At 38.6% G+C, this 20,545-nt stretch overlaps 1 protein-coding gene across 1 annotated transcript in view; it reads left to right on the forward strand.

The window, feature by feature from the left end:
- The window catches only part of LOC109960890 (copine-8), a 137,119-nt gene that overhangs the window by 110,820 nt on the left and 5,754 nt on the right, over window positions 1–20,545 (forward strand). Inside the window, exons 13-19 of the mRNA XM_020601317.1 lie at window positions 598–659; window positions 10,291–10,337; window positions 11,637–11,818; window positions 13,921–14,048; window positions 16,114–16,216; window positions 18,278–18,335; window positions 18,534–18,607. Coding sequence (XP_020456973.1) covers window positions 598–659; window positions 10,291–10,337; window positions 11,637–11,818; window positions 13,921–14,048; window positions 16,114–16,216; window positions 18,278–18,335; window positions 18,534–18,607 — 654 coding nt within the window. The remainder of the gene's footprint in view (window positions 1–597; window positions 660–10,290; window positions 10,338–11,636; window positions 11,819–13,920; window positions 14,049–16,113; window positions 16,217–18,277; window positions 18,336–18,533; window positions 18,608–20,545) is intronic.

Raw genomic sequence — 20,545 nt, forward strand, 5'->3', positions numbered from 1 at the left:
CTAGCAAAGCCATTCAGGTATCAAAATGTTCAGCTCTTCAAGGACAGTCATTTCTAAACTTCATACTTTTGAAATATTTAGCTTTATTTTGACAATCTTGCCCCATTCAAATTAATGGGAAAATTGTACTTCAGCATACTTTCAGGTAAATATCCCTTTTACGTGTCAAAATGTTCAGCGTTTTCAGGGCAATCTTTCAGCACACAGCATCCACACACATTTTCGACAGGAAATGCATTTCTCTAGTTGCAGTAGTTAACTACACAAAAAATGGCAAAAATTAATTTAATTACTTCAGTCACTATATAGCTATGAATTTAGTTGAACTACCAGCAAGAATCTACAAAATATAATTTAACTACTAGTTTAATTACATTTAGTTCACTACTCCTCAACACTGTGAACACGATGTATTGTTCTGTTTCAAAATCTCTAGAGATGCATCAACTACATTTGAAACTCTGTACTACAGTATACTAAAATTCATCTTCATACCGCTTAATGTAACAGACTTGTCACTAATTGCATTAAGGTTAAGTAACTGAAAATGCCAAATCAGAGGCAAAACCCAACTCATTATCATCATATCACTTACAGGTGACACTGCTGTCATTCCTGGTGGACATTGAAGTCACCTTCTTGGACTACATCAAAGGAGGGTAGGTCAATGACTATGTACGTATTTAGTGAAGCCAAATAGAGGTGGGTGTTGTAGTCCTTTGAATAGAAGTGACATGCTGAGTGTGCCAGCCCCTGTCTTGATGATAACCCCATCATGAGTCAGTGCATGCAATATGCCAAAGATAATGATCCTACAGTATGAGTGAATCTGACAGAAAAGTGTACATTTGCATGTGGGGGAAAAGATGAAAGCTGGAGCGAGAGCATGAGAGACTGACAGATGGACCAACCTGAAGGGCTCACACTTGGAAGTGTGTGTGCATGTTTGCACTTGTGTGTAATCTTGTATTGTGTTTAAGCACTCACCCTTGCTATGTGCCACCGTGTATGTGCTCACGTGCGCCTGTGTACATGTGTTTGTGTACACAGGAGGTTGCTCAGGAGGGCTCACCATGTGCAACAAGCCATGGCATGAATGCTCTCCTACACACACTGCCTTCATTAGACTCACAGAGGGAGGGAGACTGTCAAGGGAAAGAAACAGTGCATGTGTGCAACTCTGGAAAGAAAAATCATCATTGCTGTCCCTGTATTCTTCTGTTCCTGCTGCCTTTGGAGGTGTACTTTACTGTGGGTGTGACAGAAAGCCTGCTGGCTTCTAAAGAGGAAAAATACTATTAAAAATGTGAAAATGACAGATTTTTGGGGGGGGGGGAAATCATAATTATAGAACAAAGTTGAAGTTTGTTCCTATAGTGAAACTCAGAAAATACAATCTATAGTCACTTCAGAAACTACTCAGACCTGGTAACTTTTTGCATACTTTATTGTGTTGTACATACACATAGATTTTATTTTAAATGACTGAAATTGCCAAGCTGGACAGCAAAGTACGCAGAGCAAACTTGGCACCCATAAAGGAGATCACACTAACAATTTAATGTTATCACACTTGACATAAGTTCATTACATAAAACTGACAATAAACCAAAACTAGAAAAAAGACTGGAGTCCAAATAAGAGCTTGACACAGACAAGAAACTGTGAGAGGGAGAAGAGTCCAAAAAGCAGTGATAAAAGGCAGGAACTCAATAAGGATGAGATTAGATTTAGATCAAAAAAACAAAACAAAGCGAATTGTGATTTGAAACAATGACAATTTTATCAATTTAAATGTTAACCTACAACACAGTGAAGTGTGCAAAATGTGAAGCCACTGTAATTTCCAGTTATCTGTTTTGTGCTGCTCATTTCAGAGGGATTTCCACAGTGGTAAAACACAGCTCAGAGCAGGAGGGTGAAAAGCTAGCCAAAATTGCTTGAACCAATGAAAGGATTATCCAGAAAGCAAACACTTGCTACACTATGTTGTCTTCTTTCTGCACAACAAGTGATTTAAAGGATTTGGCTTGTGAAAGCCTTGCCTAAACTTTGATATATTGAATAGTTTGAGATTGAAGGTTTTAGACTTTTTCCTTAATTGACATTAGGATTTGATTAATCCCCTGTGGCAACCATCAAACAGTATGCCAGCATTTAGGTGCTTGCTTATTTTAAACCTGTATATATTGTTGTGGTTACCTTTGCCAAAGTGAAGGCAATGTTTTTGCCAGCTTTTGTTTGTTGATTGGTTGATTGGATTTTTCCAGGCATAACTCAAAAAGTAATTAATGAATATTTTTGGAAAGGTAGGGTATGGCCCATGGAACAATCAAGTTAGATTTTGGTGCTGATCCAGTTTGTAGTTTTCAGTCATGTGACTGACCCAGAACCATGGAGGGCAAGAAACCCTTCCAACGTTATGGCTAACACTGGACACTCAATAGCACTGCAGCACAGGCCTGGTAATTTTCTAGTTATGTTCTATTCAGCTGCTCATTAGTAGAAACAAAGGGATCTAAGTCATAACCATCAGCCGTTCTTTTTATCTCTGTGCCTAAATTTCACTGCCTGTGTTCTAAACATACTCCATCAAGACAGACAACAAGGAGTGGTGATGGAATGAGCTAGCATGTGAATAAAGAGAGGGAGTGGTGCTAGCAAAACAAAGCAGCGACTCACAGAAATACAGTGTTACTTTATGATACTTTCATGGTGGTTAAGTTGTAAAGCACAAATAAACACAGCCACACACCTCCTCACAACCCTGCAGTAAGGATTTTATGTGAATGGAGTCAAAGCATAGGCTTAATCCTCCTGTCTGCTCTGCTGTGACCTATGTCCTGTGCTGTGTGTGTATAGCTAAGCCCTGCACTTGGCCTAATAGACAAGCACACAACTCATATTATGATAGTCAAACTACCATTGGAATATTGCTTTTGGGTGTAATGGCATTATGGGAAACTGACCTGCCTTGACGGATGAGTGCTGTCAAGTTAAAGTAACAATGCATACATTTTGTAAATTAAATTAACAGCTTCAAAATCGTTTTGTTGGCAGACTGACGTTTAATAAGGTGAATGGCATCCCTGATAATGCCACTGCGTGCCCAGATCATCTGTTACTGCATTATGTAACTTTGGATCACTATGCCAGGGACCTCACGTGATAGCTGCATTTTGCGTTATGGAACCAGATCCTTCAGTTACCTCTGTATTCTATGATTCTTATAGGGTTTCGCAGATTCAGAGACAAATCCCTGGGCCTTTTCTGAGTTTTGATATTTTTTCAGAAAGTAACCATTTAGATTGTGACCATGTAGACAGTTATGCCAGTTTAAAATTTGTTCCAACACTTTTGAGGATGTGAGTGCTTATTATCAAGTCAGGTCAAGATTTTTATGCATTTTATGCCATTTATGCATAAACATACAGTCTAGGCATACAGGAATACTTGTGCACCTCTCCTTTGGAGTCAGGTAAGGAGTCAAAAGCCAGAAAGAACACTTGGTCTTAAAATAAAAAAAAGTTACATAAAGGCAACAAAACATTAAAACCGCAATACACAAAAAAATAGGGTAATAGTATTTTCCCCAGTGAATTATCTGTCCAAGCTAGCTCTATTAGCAGGCAGCTACATCTTGTTCAGACCACGAGGGTACCGGTGTTCCAGTCGCACATTGTAGCTGCATTTTTACTGTCAGAAATTTGCTCATATCTTTTGAGGGCTGTGAGGGCCTGCTAGTAAACCAAGCTAACTCTCCTTAGCAGGAAACTACATCTCTTTCAGAGCAAAGTAAGCACTCAGCAAGGACGTTGGCGTTCGAGTTGCATATTGAGAGTACTATGTCCTCCTGTCCTCAGGAGTTTGGACTTAAAGTTCGGACTTACTAACTTAACTACAACTGCCTACTGCAACTGTGAACAGGACATGAACTAAAGCACACACAAAGCCATATGTAGTAGGCATCGCCTGACTGAGCCCAGCCACAGCCAAGAAGAAGAGAAAAAGGGGGAGCAAGAGACCAGACAAGAGTAAATTTTGGACTGGCTTTTACTCATTAGTGAGAGCTAAAAATGACACTGTCGGGTTACTAACTTAATAGCTACTGTCCTGACGTTAGTTGTAGTGATCTGCTAACAGGAAAATAATAACACCACCAAAGCAGTGCAGTGTACATCTCTGCTAATGTTATTTATGAAATACTTCAAGGTAGGCTATGCCCCTGTTGACATCATCCCCTGCCTCACAGAGATTTGTAGGTTTGTTTGTTTTTGTGTTTTACATATGTAAAAAGTCATCTACCTCAGTGACCCAAATAAAAAAAACTCATCTCACAACAGAAACTTTGGTCAGTCTTTGTCACTGTCACACCAAATAAGCCTTTGAGGTTTGCAGCCTAACAAACCCATCTCCTCTAGTTGTAATAAATTACACTGCGTATATTATACGCAGTATGAGCCTATATCATGTCGCCAGCATTTCATTCCGTTATACACATCTCCATTCAAACGATTAGTAAACTATCTGAAAATACAAGCAGTATTTCAGTAAAACTAAACAAAAACTGCCTTTATTCTGTGTTTATCTTCAGTGTCAATCAAAAAGACTATGCAGTCACTCATAATATTACCTTACCATTCTCTGGTTTCTGATGTTTTCTTTCCCATTTCAATAGCAGCTTCAACTTGTAAACAAATGTAAATATAATGTATGCTTACCACCGTCCAAAAGGTGGGGTGACAGCGCAACTAGTATTTATGACAATTGGGTACAACTCAAATACACTCAAGAACTGTAGAGGAAGACAAACTGCCAATTTATATACTGCATTGTTGCTTTAAATCTACTGTATATAATATGTAATAAACTAAGTGAAATTTGTGAAAAGAGCAGTTGCAACACTGGGGGAAAAAAATGCCTGGACAGATACAGAATTTTAAGTGACAACAAGGGAATATATAATAAATGTGCACATGGTTTGAACCCTCATCACAATAAAACCTTTCCCAAACCTGTATCCACATGATAAATTGCTGCTGAATCTTTAGTCTTTTTAGTTAGTAAAACACAGGAGCAATATAATGTTTATGACTTCCAGGATTCATGGCTTTTGTCATACTCATGAGTATGACTAGGAACATCAATCAATTGGCTGTTAGTTCAGTGGATTAGGAATGCATTTTTGTGTATGGCAGATTAAGATATTATGTGGAGCCATGGTATACGTTTCAGGACATGAAACTGAAGTACTAATATACAGTATGACAGGAAAGCTTCCATGTTTGTATTCTGATGCAATATAGAGTCATATGCTGCTGTACAATCAGTGCAGTTATTTAGCCTGATGGACAAGGTTATTAGGACAAGATTGTTACATGCAATGTGTGTACTCCTACTATCCTAGCATATGTTTATTCACTCTGTTGCTACTGTATGTGCTAATTGAGAAATCCCTTGTTTTGAGAATATGAGCTATTTTGATTTGATTTGATTTGATTTGATTTATTCTTTCAAGCATGTAAAGACAGTTGATATATCAACACACATAATTTTACACATATCCAACAAATGCTAATCCAATATCAATTTGCTTATACCTAGTACATGCTTGAATGGAGTAGGAAGAAGTCAGACTTATCCAGTCCTACCCCATGACATCATCTTACCATCATTGGTTTACAAGCAGTATCTCTACATAAATAATTCTCTTCTACACCACACAAGTAATATACTAAAAAAATTATAACAGAGGAAATACAAAATCTTTTTTTGGTTGTACGTATAGCATGAATTTTATAATTTAACTGACCCCTTAAATTGTATCCCCCTTCCCTTTCATTAAATAGTTTTTGAATTCCACCAGGTAATAAATTGTTCCTGGCTTTATACATAAACACAGCAGTCTTATATCCCACTAAATCAAAAAATTTTAACAATTTAGACTGTATGAAAGCTACATTGGTGTGATCCCTATACCCCATCTTATGCGCAATTCTTATCGCTCTTTTTTGTAATATATACTGTACAATGGTTGAAGTGACCATTTTACATTCATGTGTGGCTAAATGAAATGCCAAGTGCAGTGTTTGAAACCTAAATGGACTCAAGTGGTCCAGTTGCACTTACTTCAATCTTAATACACAAAAATATAAACACACTCATGCTCATGTGCAAGCACATGCCCTTCTACCCATGCATTTCATAAATCTCTAGTGTCTCTCAGTCTTGCTGGACCATCTACACCGGTATTTTGTCAGTTTGCAAGTCATCTCATCTAATTTTGCTTCTGTCTTAGCTCTCCTATCTTCTCTTCTCCGTTTCACTGCCATCTTATCTTCTGATTGACAGCTCTTTTTACAGCTTCAGCCCAATCAGCTAATTGTTCATTTGGACCTAATTAGGAGCATGCTCTGCTGGCAGCATTAGCATAAATGACTAATTTGAGAAGGTTCCATCTCAATTCAGAGCATAGCTGCTCTCATTCTTTTCTCTCACTCAGATAAAGCATTAATGCCAACCATGGATTTCCACAAAGGGGCCTCTATTTATGAGCATGAGGATAAAAATGAAGAATTGTTGGCTATATCTTTCATTTTGATTTGTGCATTTGAAGGCAACCCCGTCACTCATAGTGACAGATATTGTTTCCCTTTGTTTTGGTTTATGAATTGAGTATTCAAACCAGAATAGCAGCAGGAGGGAACTCTGCATTTATTGAAATCATTCTGAGAGGTTATCATTAGACAGAGGAGCACACCCTCCAAATCAAGACAAAGATTTGTTTAAAAAAATCAAATCTTTAAAAGGGACCCAGACTTTATACTTTGTCGGTCATATCTAGCAAATGAAGAAGAGTAATATGTCAGCCAGTAAAATGCTAATTTGACATGATGTAGATGAGCTGATTATCTCTCCTCTCCTATCCTCTAGCCAGATGGACGCTGTCCAAGCAGCAACATCTGTTTGCATATCATCAGGAGAGGTTGCATGGCACAACCTTGGATACACTGATTTTTTTCATAAATATGTTTGACATTCTAGGTCTTTCTTTATTTTAAAGAGTAAGATTAATGAGTAGATAATATATTTCTGCAAATAAATGAAAGTGATGCTTTCTGTTGTTTTGAGTTGATGAGGAAATCGAGTATGTGTTTTATAACAGTACCCATAAAACATGAAAGTTATCTTGCTGCAGAAGCACAATCTAGAAATGTGATGCTTTGTAGATTTAAGAGAGATATTAGCATCCAGTCTGTTCAGCCTGCAGGAAAGCTTTTTTGAATGTTGTGCGCACCCTCCTCAGTGGTCCCCCACCACCACCCCCCTGTGCGGTACTTTGTCATATTGGCTCCTTGCTGAGTCACCCTAGCCTTTTAACACAAACCTTATGTATAACATAGCATGTGTATTGTTTTGTCTCTAATTCGGAGGCTCTTGTTAAGATAAATGAAGCATTTTGTGAAAGTTACTGTGTTCATCATGTCCAGCATGTACACACACACATGTACAAACACAAACTCTTTAAGAATCATAGACAGAAACACCAAGTAGCAGACTGTGTAGTAAATCATAGGGAAAGTAAAAGTGAGCAGCTGTCTTCAGTGTGTAATTAAATCAAGGCAACTAGCCAAGCATCACTCACTGGAGCTGCCCGGCTATGGTGCTAATAAAGGGAAACCATAGCAGAGCAAAGCAGAAAGCCCATTTATTTTAACGAATACAATTTAAAAATAAAAATTGACTATGTATTTGCTCTATTCTATCATTGTGTCTCGTATACAACCTTTAAAGTACATTTGAATTTCAGCCAAATTAACGATTCTCCCCCATGGTTTAATGGTTAAATTCCCTCAGCGAGGAACAGGTGATATTTATGGAGCATGTGTGTGTAGAAACATTTCTACCTGTAGCAAAGGTTTAGGTGAACTTGTAGCCATTTAAGACTAGCCAATAAAAATGACCTGATAAAACTGGTAAGCTCCTAATATCCTTCAGGACAGAGAGTGATAAGGTACAGTTTTTGAGTTTTTCATGCTAAGCTCACATCCTCCTTCAGCTGAAGGCCAAATATATAATCCTGTAGTTAAGACCGCTACCTTTGGAAATCCCTTATCCTACCTGCCAATGCATTGTGCTACCTTTCTGTTTTCAACCTGTTGCACAACAATGCAGACCTGTTTTTGCATTCTTTCACTGTTCCAAGTGTGGGTAAGAGTCATTTTAATATAGTGTGTGTGGGTTATGCTCTACATTGTGCCATCTGACACCCACAGGAGAAAAAAAAAGACTATTGTGAAATTCATGTTTTCATATTTAGGTTAATAGAAGGAACAATGGTTTCATGCTAGGTTTGATTCCCTGCTGAATGCCATGAAAACAAAAATAAAGAACAAGCATAACACACAGGAAAGACATTGATGAGGCAACATATTTGAAGTTAAAAGAAAATATATATGCAGTATTTTCTTAAAAAGACATTATGAGCACAGAAACACAGAAAACTTTCTGAAATGTAATTAGCCAGTATCTTCTGTTTTGGAACCCATTTTCAATAACTTCTTTGGCATTAGTTATGTGACTGCTTTTAAATGTACATTGTAGTTTTACCTCATTTTGCTGATGATATACATTTATGTTGTTTTCTATTTTAGACTTTTCAAAGTGATGACTGCTTTTCTCCTTTTCAGCTATTCTCTGCCTTTAGCAATTTTCTTTTATTGTTTGTCCCCTAATTTGCCTTGTTTTTCTGGCTGTTCCTTCACAGTCCCACAGTTGGACTTCCTCTCTCAGACTTTGTGTGTGCATATGACAGAAAGAAAGAAAAAGGGCATGCATAATTTAGACTGCTAGGCTGAAGCTTGTCTGTGCCATAATGAGAAACTGGCCTAGAATTCACTCCGAGTTCCCCTCTCTGCACCCTCGTCCTTGCATCTGCCTCCTAGAAAAGCTGCTGTTTTGTATGAATGTGTGTACTGCTTAATAATGAAAAAATAACTTTTTGTGAAAAGTTTATGACACCAAAGCGTGCAGAGTGCAGGCACAGCAATGGAGAAGAGTGCACCTTTCTTCTTCATTAATACATTTTCACAAAACAGCAACAAAACTCAATTACATGAAAAAAGATTATCAGACACTCTAATTTAGCTCAGCCCTAAAATGACAGTATTGGAATGATTTTGACACTTTGTGCAACCCTTTGATCATCCACACAGTCACATCATTTTAAGCTCTGAGATCTCACAGAGTGGTGACTGTTGACTAGTTTTCCAAGCATTCGTGCTCATCATTAATTATCTCTTGAACCTGTCACTCCCTCTCTCCCTCTGGTTCTGTCCCCTCGAGACAGCACACTGCCTGCACTTCACATGGCATGCCAAGGTCAGAAAGATAATGAGCTAGTGGCTTCATCAGTTTTGTCTTCCTGCTCACCACAACTCAGACAGAACTGATAAAGCCTCTTGGATGAGAGGTGAAACGTCTTCTACCTAAAATCAAGTCCAGATGGTTTTTTCTACGTTTTTTCTGCTGTCTTCATTATATACCAAAATATGGACTATGGAATGACACAAAATGCATTATATAATCAGATAATCACATTCTCTTAGATAGTGATATCCAACTTTTTAGCTGCCTGGTGCTAGAAATGGCAAAGTTGGTCAGTCCACCATTTTGGTCCAGCTATTGGAGAGATTTCCATGACATTTTTTACAAACAATTATGGCTCTTGCAGGATAGATTCTAATGACTTTGGGACACAACAACTACAAACCATGTGTTATTTTTGTTTTTGTGTGTCTTTCAGTCTTGGGGACCTATACAGAAGGGATGGTGGGCCTTTACCATGCCATGGTTACTCAAAAATCTAACTCTTCTTCTTTTTCTTCTTTTAAACAAATTTAGCATTTATAAAATTGCAGCTTCTGCCTGCCAGAATATCGCTGGATGCCTCTTGTAGAGGTCAGGGTCACAGTTGAATGTACTGTAGTTCCTCTGAGCAATGCAATGCTTGCGTGTTTGTTGTGAAAGCTCTGTAATTTGCTCATCTCCTCATTACTGTCAGAGCTAAAGGGCAGGAGGAACTCTTTTTGTACTCTCAAACAGTAGTAACCTTAACCCGATTATGGCAGGTTATGACATATGTCTGCTATTTCTTGTTCTGATATGCCTGATTATATTCATTTCTTCTGATTGTTTTGTTGGATCACAGGTATGTGTGTGCATGAGAAAGAAACAGAGAGAGCAGAGATTGTTCATTAATGAATCCTTTCTCTGTTTTTGTCTTCCTAGGACCCAGATTAACTTCACTGTGGCCATTGATTTCACAGCTTCCAATGGTGAGGCTCCCAGAACACACACACTCACACTCACACTCACACTCACTCTTTGAATGTGCACACATATACACACTTAGGGATCCACAGGAAGACACACAAAGTATGCTGAATTCCTAGGGAACATTTATTCAAATATATGTAAATGGTGAATCAAATGTTTCCTAATAGCCCTCTCCATCACACCTGGCAGCTAAAACTGAGTGCAGTAACATTCTATGATGGCCATGATAAAGGACTCTGTTATCCATCCACCCTTGAGCTTGGTCCAGGCAGTACAGGTGGTAGCAATACTGCCAAATCCTATTAAATCAAATGAGAGCTTTCAGGCAGAGGATGTACAAAATGTATTTGAGGTTGAGGTGTATTTGATCTCATCTAGCTCTCACTAACAACTGATGTCTAGCAGGGTTCTGCAGTTTATTAAAACACAGCTTTAATATTGCTATAAAAAGGCATGTACAGAAAGACGAAGAAAAGTTTTTTTGTTAATGTTACCTTAATTAGCAGACAATTTATAGCAATCAGTGAAACTGCAATGGACTCAGAGATGCGACGTCTTGTAGTTTCATACCACTAGATCTATTAGGTGAGTGTTTCTGGAATCATTGGCTGCTATATTGAACCACAAAAAAAGGTCAAAAAGCTTTTGAAAGTTCAAATGGCTCTTCAGAGAATGATTGCAGATTCCATAAAGCACCAGTGAGCCCACACAGCCTCTTGCAATATATTGGGCCACTGCCACAGAAGGGTCATTAATTATTTAATTATGTTTTTGTATTTGTTGTTGTTGTTTGTCAGTTATAAGGATATCTTCAAGGATTGTTATATTGAATACTTTATTTTAATATAATTTGTAGTATATATTAAAATATAAAGTTACAGTATGTAACTTTAACATATTTTTAGTTGAAATATGCTCAGTGTCATATCTTAGTTTGGAGAGATGATGTCAAATGCTTCTGTGACTTACACTCATTGAACCACCTGGCAGCAGCACAAGGAAACCAAACAGTAGAGTAAATTATTTTGGCCTTTAATTTTGCTATTATTGTTTCATCTTTATTTAACAATGAGATTTATGAACATTTAACAATTATTTTAGCTGTTATCAAAAGTTACAAACCACAAAAAAGTAGCTAGTAAATATTTGAACAGATAAAACAGCTTAGTAAATTTAAGAATGCCTGAATTATCACCATGATTGTTGTGACTATCTCATTTCTTGTTTTGTCCAGGCACATTATGTTGCCCACAAAGCACCCACTGACAGTTTGTGTGTGTTTCCTTTATCACAAACAGGTAACCCAGCCCAACCCACCTCACTCCACTACATGAGTCCCTACCAGCTGAATACCTATGCCATGGCCCTGAAGGCAGTAGGGGAGATCATCCAGGATTATGACAGCGATAAGATGTTCCCTGCACTGGGCTTTGGAGCTAAGTTGCCACCAGATGGACGGGTCTCCCACGAGTTTGCGTTGGTAAGAGTGAGAGTGAAGAAAGGTTGGGCTGGAAGAATGAGTGGGATGGAGAAAAGAGTAAAATTGTTCCCAGTATTGGAACTTTAAACCACCTATCCAATGGACAAGTCATCCATAGTAGGTGACTCATAATCAGTATTAGTGGAGTAAATGTGAGAGAGGACACAAGGAAAGGAAAAAGAAAAATCTGCAGTCACAGGACAGTGCTTGTAGGTTAGACCTGGTCAGGTAAAGCAGTGAGTCCCTGTACAGGAGCATTCCCCGACATGCAGTACCGTCAAAGCCCTGTATTTGTCTTCACATCCTCTGGTTGCGGTGGTCGAATAATTTTGCTTTTACAATGGTGCTGGTAGATGTTGGTTTTTTTTTTTAGTAAGCTTTATTGAAAACTTACATAATAAACAAGGCAGTATAACATTTTGCCAATATGGTGGGGGCACTGGTGGATGTCTGGCAAGCTCACATGAATGTGCAACAGCCAGGATTTTATGCCCATTCAAAGAGATGCTTAAACTATCATGTAATACTTTATTTTGGTAGAAAAAAAAGTCTTGTAAGCAAGAGTTTGTGAGATGCATATAAACTGAGTTACTTCTGCATCGAAATACTAGAACATTCACCTCATTTTTTGAGCTTTAGTTAACGTCTAAGGTGATAATTCACCGTTATAACACTGTACATACTGTAAGTCAGAAAACAAGAAAAAGCATAACATGGGCTCTTTAAGTCCCCAGTGTTCTGCAGCGGTGGAAAGCACTTTCACCAGGTTTTCAGCAATATGCCGCTCAGATATTGTTTTAGTCTGAAAAACAGCAATCTGTTTTTTTTCCAGTAGCTTATCTACGATTCATATACGATTCAGCTGTAATCGCTGTTAGTTTATCCGTGGTCAGAGACACTTGTCAAATGACTGCGCAGTTCACATGCATTATCATCACACACTATATGCTGTTGGCTGTGACCATTGTTCTTAATGAGACTGTATATTCCAGCTGAACAAATGCTATCAAACTATTTTCTCAAAGAAGTTCCATACTGAACTTTTTGATAGGTGCATTAAAATATTTGATATTTTAAATTTCATAACTATTCAAATATTCAAAAATCATTGCCAATCCCTAGTGAATTAAATAGGCAACATGAAGCTTTGTTTAATTCTAGTTCAGCCAGCTCTTGTCAATAATACAAGAAAAACACGATAAAAACATTTCAGTGAGCATCAAATGAGCCCAGTGGCACACAGCTGTAAGTCATGTTGCAAATCACATTTGTAGGAAGGGCACTTTTGCTCTATTTGTGCCTTTTATTTACAAGTAAATTCCACAACTGAATAAAATAAGATTAAGTTGATTCGTTTGGGAATAATGGTGCTTGAATTTGCCTTTGAGGCTTGCAATTCAATTCAGCATAGTTTATCAAGCTTGGGGGGGGACTAAAAACATGTCATAATCAGTGACCCAAAAATGTATAAGTATCAAATATTAATGTATGAGTATTATTAACTAGAATTACTGCTTTGCAGTTGCATACCTCTGCCAGCCCTTCAAATTCACAGGAATGGACAGACCTAAGGTCACTGACCTTGGCCTTTGCGCTTCAACTACCAAAGTCTAATCGTTTAGTTCTAGAGCCCAAGTGGACACTTGTGCCAAATATGAAGAAATTCCAGTAAGGTGTTCCTCAGATGTCATGTTCACAATAATGTGCCAGATGGATGGATAGATGGACAGACAACCAGAAAACGTAATCCTCTGGCCATGGCTTTAAAGCCATTATTATCTCCTTTACTGTACTGTGTATATGATGCATTTAATACAACAGTCCTGAAATAAATCCTGTCTTCATGAAAGTTAATTGATATAAATGAAGTGGACAGAATGACAGAAAACCTCCAAGTATTAATCCAGTACAACTGAAGAGTGCCTCTCTAAAACTGTTTCAAGACAATTAGAATTTTCATGAAGGGACGACTTATTAGAGGATTGTTGCATTAAACTGCAAGGTACAACCAGTCTACTTTTAGCCTGGCATACCTAATAAACTGGAAACTAAGCTTATGCATTTTTTAACTTAGGATAACTCTCCTACTTTGTTTTGTGTAGAATGGAAGTCCTCAGAACCCATACTGTGCAGGTATTGACGGTGTGATGGAAGCCTACTACCAGAGTCTGAAGTCAGTTCAGCTCTATGGACCCACCAACTTCTCCCCTGTCATCAACCATGTGGCCAGGTAACACAAATACTGTACACACAAGGGTGTCTCACAGCTGGCTGCACACTGAGACCAATGTTATTTGTCTAGAACAGAGGACAGCTCTTTTTGATAAAAACGATCTTGTCTACACTACTATGAAACAAAAGAGGCAGCATTTGTATTTTAGCAATGTTTCATCATTGATCCAGAAACTTCAAATCTGTGAATATCTTTCCAGCTTTACCAGAGTCAGCCGCTATAACTATATATACTGTTGTTAGCACACTGACTGACAGCTGTCGCCTCCTCCGTGTCTGGGAGCCAATATGACATTTGCATGTAATGTGAGCTTTAGATCACCCCCTCCCTTTCAGTAGGTCAAGCACATTGTAATGCTCTAATATGACTTCACTCCAAAGAAAATGTGCACAGGTTTGCTCAAATGTTGGTAGAGGGCATTTCTGTCCTCCCAAAATATTGATAGGGACATGTCCCTACAGTCCATATGCAAAACGAAATCCACACATGACTAAATGTATTTAAAAGTGTCCAAATTTGGTAACTTTTTAAAAATCCTTTGCTTACATTATCAGTCAGCAGTTAACTTTACTTTTTCACAATCCTGTTGTTTTGTGTTTCCTACCGCACACACAAAGTTTTTCACTTGCATATTTGCTATCACTGCTTATATAATGCACTGCTTATATAAGCTCTAATCATCTGCATGAAAGAACAGCAAGTAGATTTCCCTCTGCGACTGACACTCAACGTGTGTTCTCAGGTTTTCAGTAAGAAGAAGAACAAGTGTTGCCAGGTAGCTAACAAGAATGTAAGGGAGAGAGCTCAAACTGGGGACACACTGTTTTGATAAGAACATAATTTATTCTGTAGGAAAGCCATGCAGACAGATGATACCCAAACCTCTTGAAAAAAAAAAGACATTAAGGAACGATTCATGCAAGTATGTAATTAAAGAGACCAAGACTCAAGTGAAATCTCCCACCAGATTACATCACATATTTAGAACGTAATTTACTGAAATCTTAATTGCGTAGTTAAATTTGAAGACGCAAAAGTCGTCTGAATTCAAATGCTGGAACAAGCAAAAATGCAGATGCAGCAGTTTACTTCTCTCCGCGTGTAATGTCACCTGAATACATATCAATCTCTTCACTTTTCTCATCGGTTACTTCCATCAAACCCTCTTTATGAACTTCTGCTACATATTATTAAGTACCTTTGCTACAAGATTTTGCTAAAAGAATCACTTCAGCCCAGACTAATCAGCACACATTCTATAAACTCATCTTCCTAAACCTCATTAAAACTTTGTAGAGGTTTTCTGATCGGATTTTCCTACAGTATATGTTAACTTACAGGCTTTTGTCCTCATCCCTCATCTGCAACCCCACCTCCACCTTCTCTCCCCAGTTTGTTGATCACCCTCATCTTTCTTCCTTCACTCTCACATACAGCTTAGTACCTATTCACTTTACCTCTTCTCTCCCGCTGCTTCGCTTTCTACTGTTCTTTAGTTGTTGCCCTATGTTTCCATCTTTCTATGTCTACAATGTTGTGATCTTCTACTGTGGAAGACAGAAATATCAGTTACCTCCAAAAGGGAGAAGACAGATGTGCACAGAGATCTAACCTAACAGTGCAGAAAGGTGAAACATGGCACAAACTGATGCGACTGGAATATTTTCAGTGTGTAAATATCAGTAGCAGTCAGTTCACGACTCACAAGGGAGAGAAAGGTCACACTGAACTTTGCAGGAGGAGTTGAAAGCTATACTGAGCTGAGGATCTATAGAACTGACATAAAGATAGATGTACAGAGAGAAGTACTTGACAAAGGAAGAGCCTCCAGAGAGGGAGGTAAGTAATATTTATTCAGTGAGGAAATTCATTTTCAAAGGATTTGTAATGCCTTGCTTTGACTCTGTTTATTTTGAGAACAAGTTGTGTACTTTAATTAAGACTGTACGAAATGATTAAATCAAGAATCTGTTTGCTCACATAATGAATCATAATAAAAAAAAGACATGAAGATTGTAGAGAAATAAACTACAGAAATGTTTGTGTCTGTTTTCATGTGTAGGTATGCAGCTTCAGTGAAGGACGGCTCCCAGTACTTTGTGCTCCTCATCATCACAGATGGTGTTATCTCAGATATGGCCCAGACTAAGGAGTCTATTGTCAATGTAAGGGCACCTACTGTAGCATCATCATCAAAAAGAGAATTCAATTCAAACACTTTTAACTTTCATAGTAATTCAGTCTTAGAAACCTGCATCTGTAAATGGCTTTAATAATAATAATACAGGCAACTAGACTTTCAAACAAGTATACTGGGGTCAAAGCAGCTGACACATGGGGAACTGAAGGCTTACTGACCTGGAGCTTTCAGGAAGTCGAGAGCAACATTGAATGAGGTTTAAACAAGTAGTTCCACATGTATTTCTGTGCATGTTTGGGCAGGCTGAGTGCACCCTACCAGGATCTGATCCAGTCTTGTACCATGGGGACTACTGAGTCTGGCATTGCAATAAAACTAAAACATTCTAAAACATGTGCCTCATTCACAACTGGTTGTGTGTCTGGTACCCGTTTTCTGGAAATCAATGGCAAAATGACAATAAATGCAAATGCAAAATGTTGGAACATTAAAATCAAAGGAGACTGATGAACGAAGAGAGAAATGCTGCTGAAACTAAATAAAATCTACTGTATATGTATCTGAATTGTAATAGTATTTAAAAACTGACATTTTGTGTAGATAATCCATCCATTCATCAATTATATATATCGCTTATCCTGAAGAGAGTCACAGAGGGCTGGAGCCAGTATAGATAATTGTCATGTCAAAAATTTTGTTTGTTTTGTTCCTTTCATTTTGATGTGTGAAATGCTAGCAAGAAACACAGTGCTGTTCATCAGAGTAGACATTTCACCACAAAGAAAAGACTTCACCAAGGAAAATACTTGCAATAAATGCAATAATTCTGTAGTGCGTAGTTTGTCATAATGCATAAAACCAATCAAAAAATTGATGTCAGTGACCTGAAAATGTATTACTTTTGTGCATAAATGTCTCTTAAATCCCCATTATCATGAATCTTTTTCTCTTGATAGCAGTAATCTGTCTGTCTTTGAATGAAAAAAACCCCAGCTGTGACTGTGTTTCCTATTTAGGCTGTTGGATGGATCATAAACATAATTACCATCTCATAAACATAATTACAGTGGAGTTGTTCCATAAAGAACAGACATGTATTGTGGGACTTACAGACAAATAATCTTAAATTGCCTGACTGATGCAGTAAAAAGAACCTCAGACAATACATAAATGTACGGAGCCATTTTTCATATTGACAATATATATTTTTACTTATCACTGTAGATCCATTCTTCCTTGCAGAAATGTAATGGGACTGGATAGCCATTACTAATGTGTGTGTGTGTGTGTTTGTTTGTTGAGCTCCTCTCACTTTTATCACATTATTCTCCCTCCATCCATCCTTTTCATCACTGTCAAGTCCTAGCGTGCTCCAGAGGGAAGCCAGAGTTCTGTGTAGAATGCAAACAGAATGAACATTGAACAGCAGTTATTTTTGTGAAGCTATTGATCCATATCAAGGCTTTTAAAGCAAAGATGGTGAGGAGAGACAGAAGGTAAAAAGGACGACATGAGGTGAGTAACAGGGAAAAAAGAGAGTAAAGGGCAGAATAGACTTAAAGAGCACCTTTACAGTGATGAGCAAAAAAAGAGAGATGTTTTGATACAACCATCTATTGCTAAGTTACCTGAGGTCAAGATATTACTGGAATTCAGCGAACACACCCACTGCTGGCCCTCTCTTTCGAATTGCACAAATACAGTACCCACACACACAACACAAACACATGTCATTTGTAAGCTGTCAGTAAGTTCAGCCATGTTTTTGATTCTCTCATCTCTAATATTATTCACTGTGATGTTTCAACCCACGCCACGCAGTAGAAGGTGCTGTAGAAAACATGCATTTCAGATTCACACAAACTTACACATACTGTATGTGCTATACATGCTGGCAAGACGTAAGAATGACACAATCTGTCAGTGCGTTGCTTACCACAAACAAAGGCTGTATATGTTTAGGGCCCTGCCTGTAGTTCATCTTTGCCCTAGTAACAGCATATATGGTCAGATTCATGACAGAATATGTTGACAGAAAATGTTTTGAAATGTATAAAATATTCATTGTTTTTCTTCTCTCCCACAGGCCTCCTGTCTGCCAATGTCAATCATCATTGTGGGAGTAGGGCCTGCAGAGTTTGATGGTAAGTCAGCAAGATCTCATGGGTTATGACTATATGTAAGAGTTGTCTGTTTTGTTTTCCTAAAAAATAAATAAAAAAAATTGGGAGCTGGTTGTTCAGTGACTGGTTAGATTTGTGGTTAAGTGATATCTTGCAGCATCAATAAGAAATAATGCTCACAGACTAGATATGCATTTGTTTCCCTTTTGTTCTCCTCAGCCATGATTGAGTTGGATGGTGATGAAGTTAGAATCTCATCCAGAGGAAGATATGCTGAGAGGGACATTGTTCAGGTCTGCACTTCTCTTCCACACTCTTTTTTTAATTGTTGTTCTATTATGTAAAGCCTGTTTTTGGCAGTTCTCAAAGAAATCAAGATTATAAATGAGATCTGGCACTGGAAATGCTGATTTTGAGGATCATGGCGTCCTCTGAAGCAGACGTGTTTGCATGTTCCTTTCTTGAATGCCGGCTTTTTTTCATCACTGTTTCTGGCTAGTGATGTGTCCTTCACAAACGATTTGTTCATTCTGAACGAATCTTTCCCACGACTCGAGAACATCGGGTCGTCTCGGGGAGTAATTCGTTCATTTTGTGTTGACCGCACATGAGCAACATCGCATAAGCTCAGTATTACTAATCTTTTAAAGATTAGTACACCTTTCGAGTCCTCGGTTTCGAGTCGTTCGTTTTTGTAACGTGACATGGCCGCTTTATTGGATACAGAAATTAGTTAATTTTCAACCATCCTTATAGTCTTTTTTACTCTTACTGTTACGTGATGCATTTATTTTTATTATAAAATTGCTTTTTATTTCCTACAGACTATAATTTTGTGAATATCTGTCAATATGGTTCTTTTCCATAACACTGAATGTTTTAATAACGAGTTGGTTAATGCTTTAAACTTCATCAGGGAAAATCTTTCTGTATACTATACAGAAGACAGCACGGCATAGCTTAGTTTAGTTTGTTATGTGACAAAAGACCAAACAAATTTGACTCAAAATATCCGGAGGTGAGGTGATGAAGTAACAGACTGCATATCCTCAAGACACAGGTACGATATTACTTATAATATGACCTTGGCTGCATTACAGTTCTTTCTTATTCATCAGAGCGCTAGAGACAGTGCACCCCGACACTATATTTATTGCTGCAGGTGACTTTAACCGGTGCAATTTATGGACTGTATTTCCCAAATATTACCAACATGTGAACATTCCCACCTGGGGCAAGAACACTCTGGATCATGTTTACAGTAACGAACGTGGTGCATACAGCGCTCAGCAAACTCCATGACGTCATCAGCGTGCTAGACAGTGCACCCCGACACTATATTTATTGCTGCAGGTGACTTTAACCGGTGCAATTTATGGACTGTATTTCCCAAATATTACCAACATGTGAACATTCCCACCTGGGGCAAGAACACTCTGGATCATGTTTACAGTAACGAACGTGGTGCATACAGGGCTGCACCCCGCCCCCGCCTCAGATGCTCGGACCACATTTTTTTGTTCCTGTATCCAGCTTACAGACAAAGACTGAAACAAACAAACCCTGTCACCAAACAAATTAAACTCTGGACCCCAGAGACTAAAGACACCCTGCAGGACTGTTTCACCCAGACAGACTGGGATGTGTTTAAGCTGCAGCCACCTCAGAGGACTTTTCTGTCAGCATACAGGATTATGCTGAGTATGTGACCGGATACATTAGCACCTGTATTGACAACATTGTGCCCACCATACAAGTCAGGAGGTTTCCCAACCAGAAGCCCTGGATAAACAGTCAGGTACGCCACACGCTCTCATGCATTCAGAACAGGCAATGAGACAGAGTACAAATAGCTACAGCAGAGAGAGGAGGCACACACACACCTGGACCACCCAACCCCCCACCTTCCCTCCACTTACTGTCTCATCAGGTCAGGTTTGCAAAGCTCTGAGGAAGATCAATCCCTGCAAGGCACCAGAACCAGAAAACATTCCTGGGAGGGCTGTCAGTGCATGTGCCAGTGAGCTTGCTGATGTTTTCACCACCATCTTCAACCTCTCCCTCAGCCAGAGCATCGTTCCCACCTGCTTTAAGACAACAACCATCAACCGTTTTGAGAGAGTGATGCTGGCCCACATCCAGAAAAGTATACTGGACACCCCGGACCCCCTGCAGTATGCCTACAGGCCCAGTAGGGCCACCTCAGATGCTATCGTGGCTGGCCCCCCCAA

The sequence above is a fragment of the Monopterus albus genome, unplaced genomic scaffold (genome assembly GCF_001952655.1).
Source record: "Monopterus albus unplaced genomic scaffold, M_albus_1.0 scaffold51.1, whole genome shotgun sequence".
NCBI classification, from domain to species: Eukaryota; Metazoa; Chordata; class Actinopteri; order Synbranchiformes; family Synbranchidae; genus Monopterus; species Monopterus albus.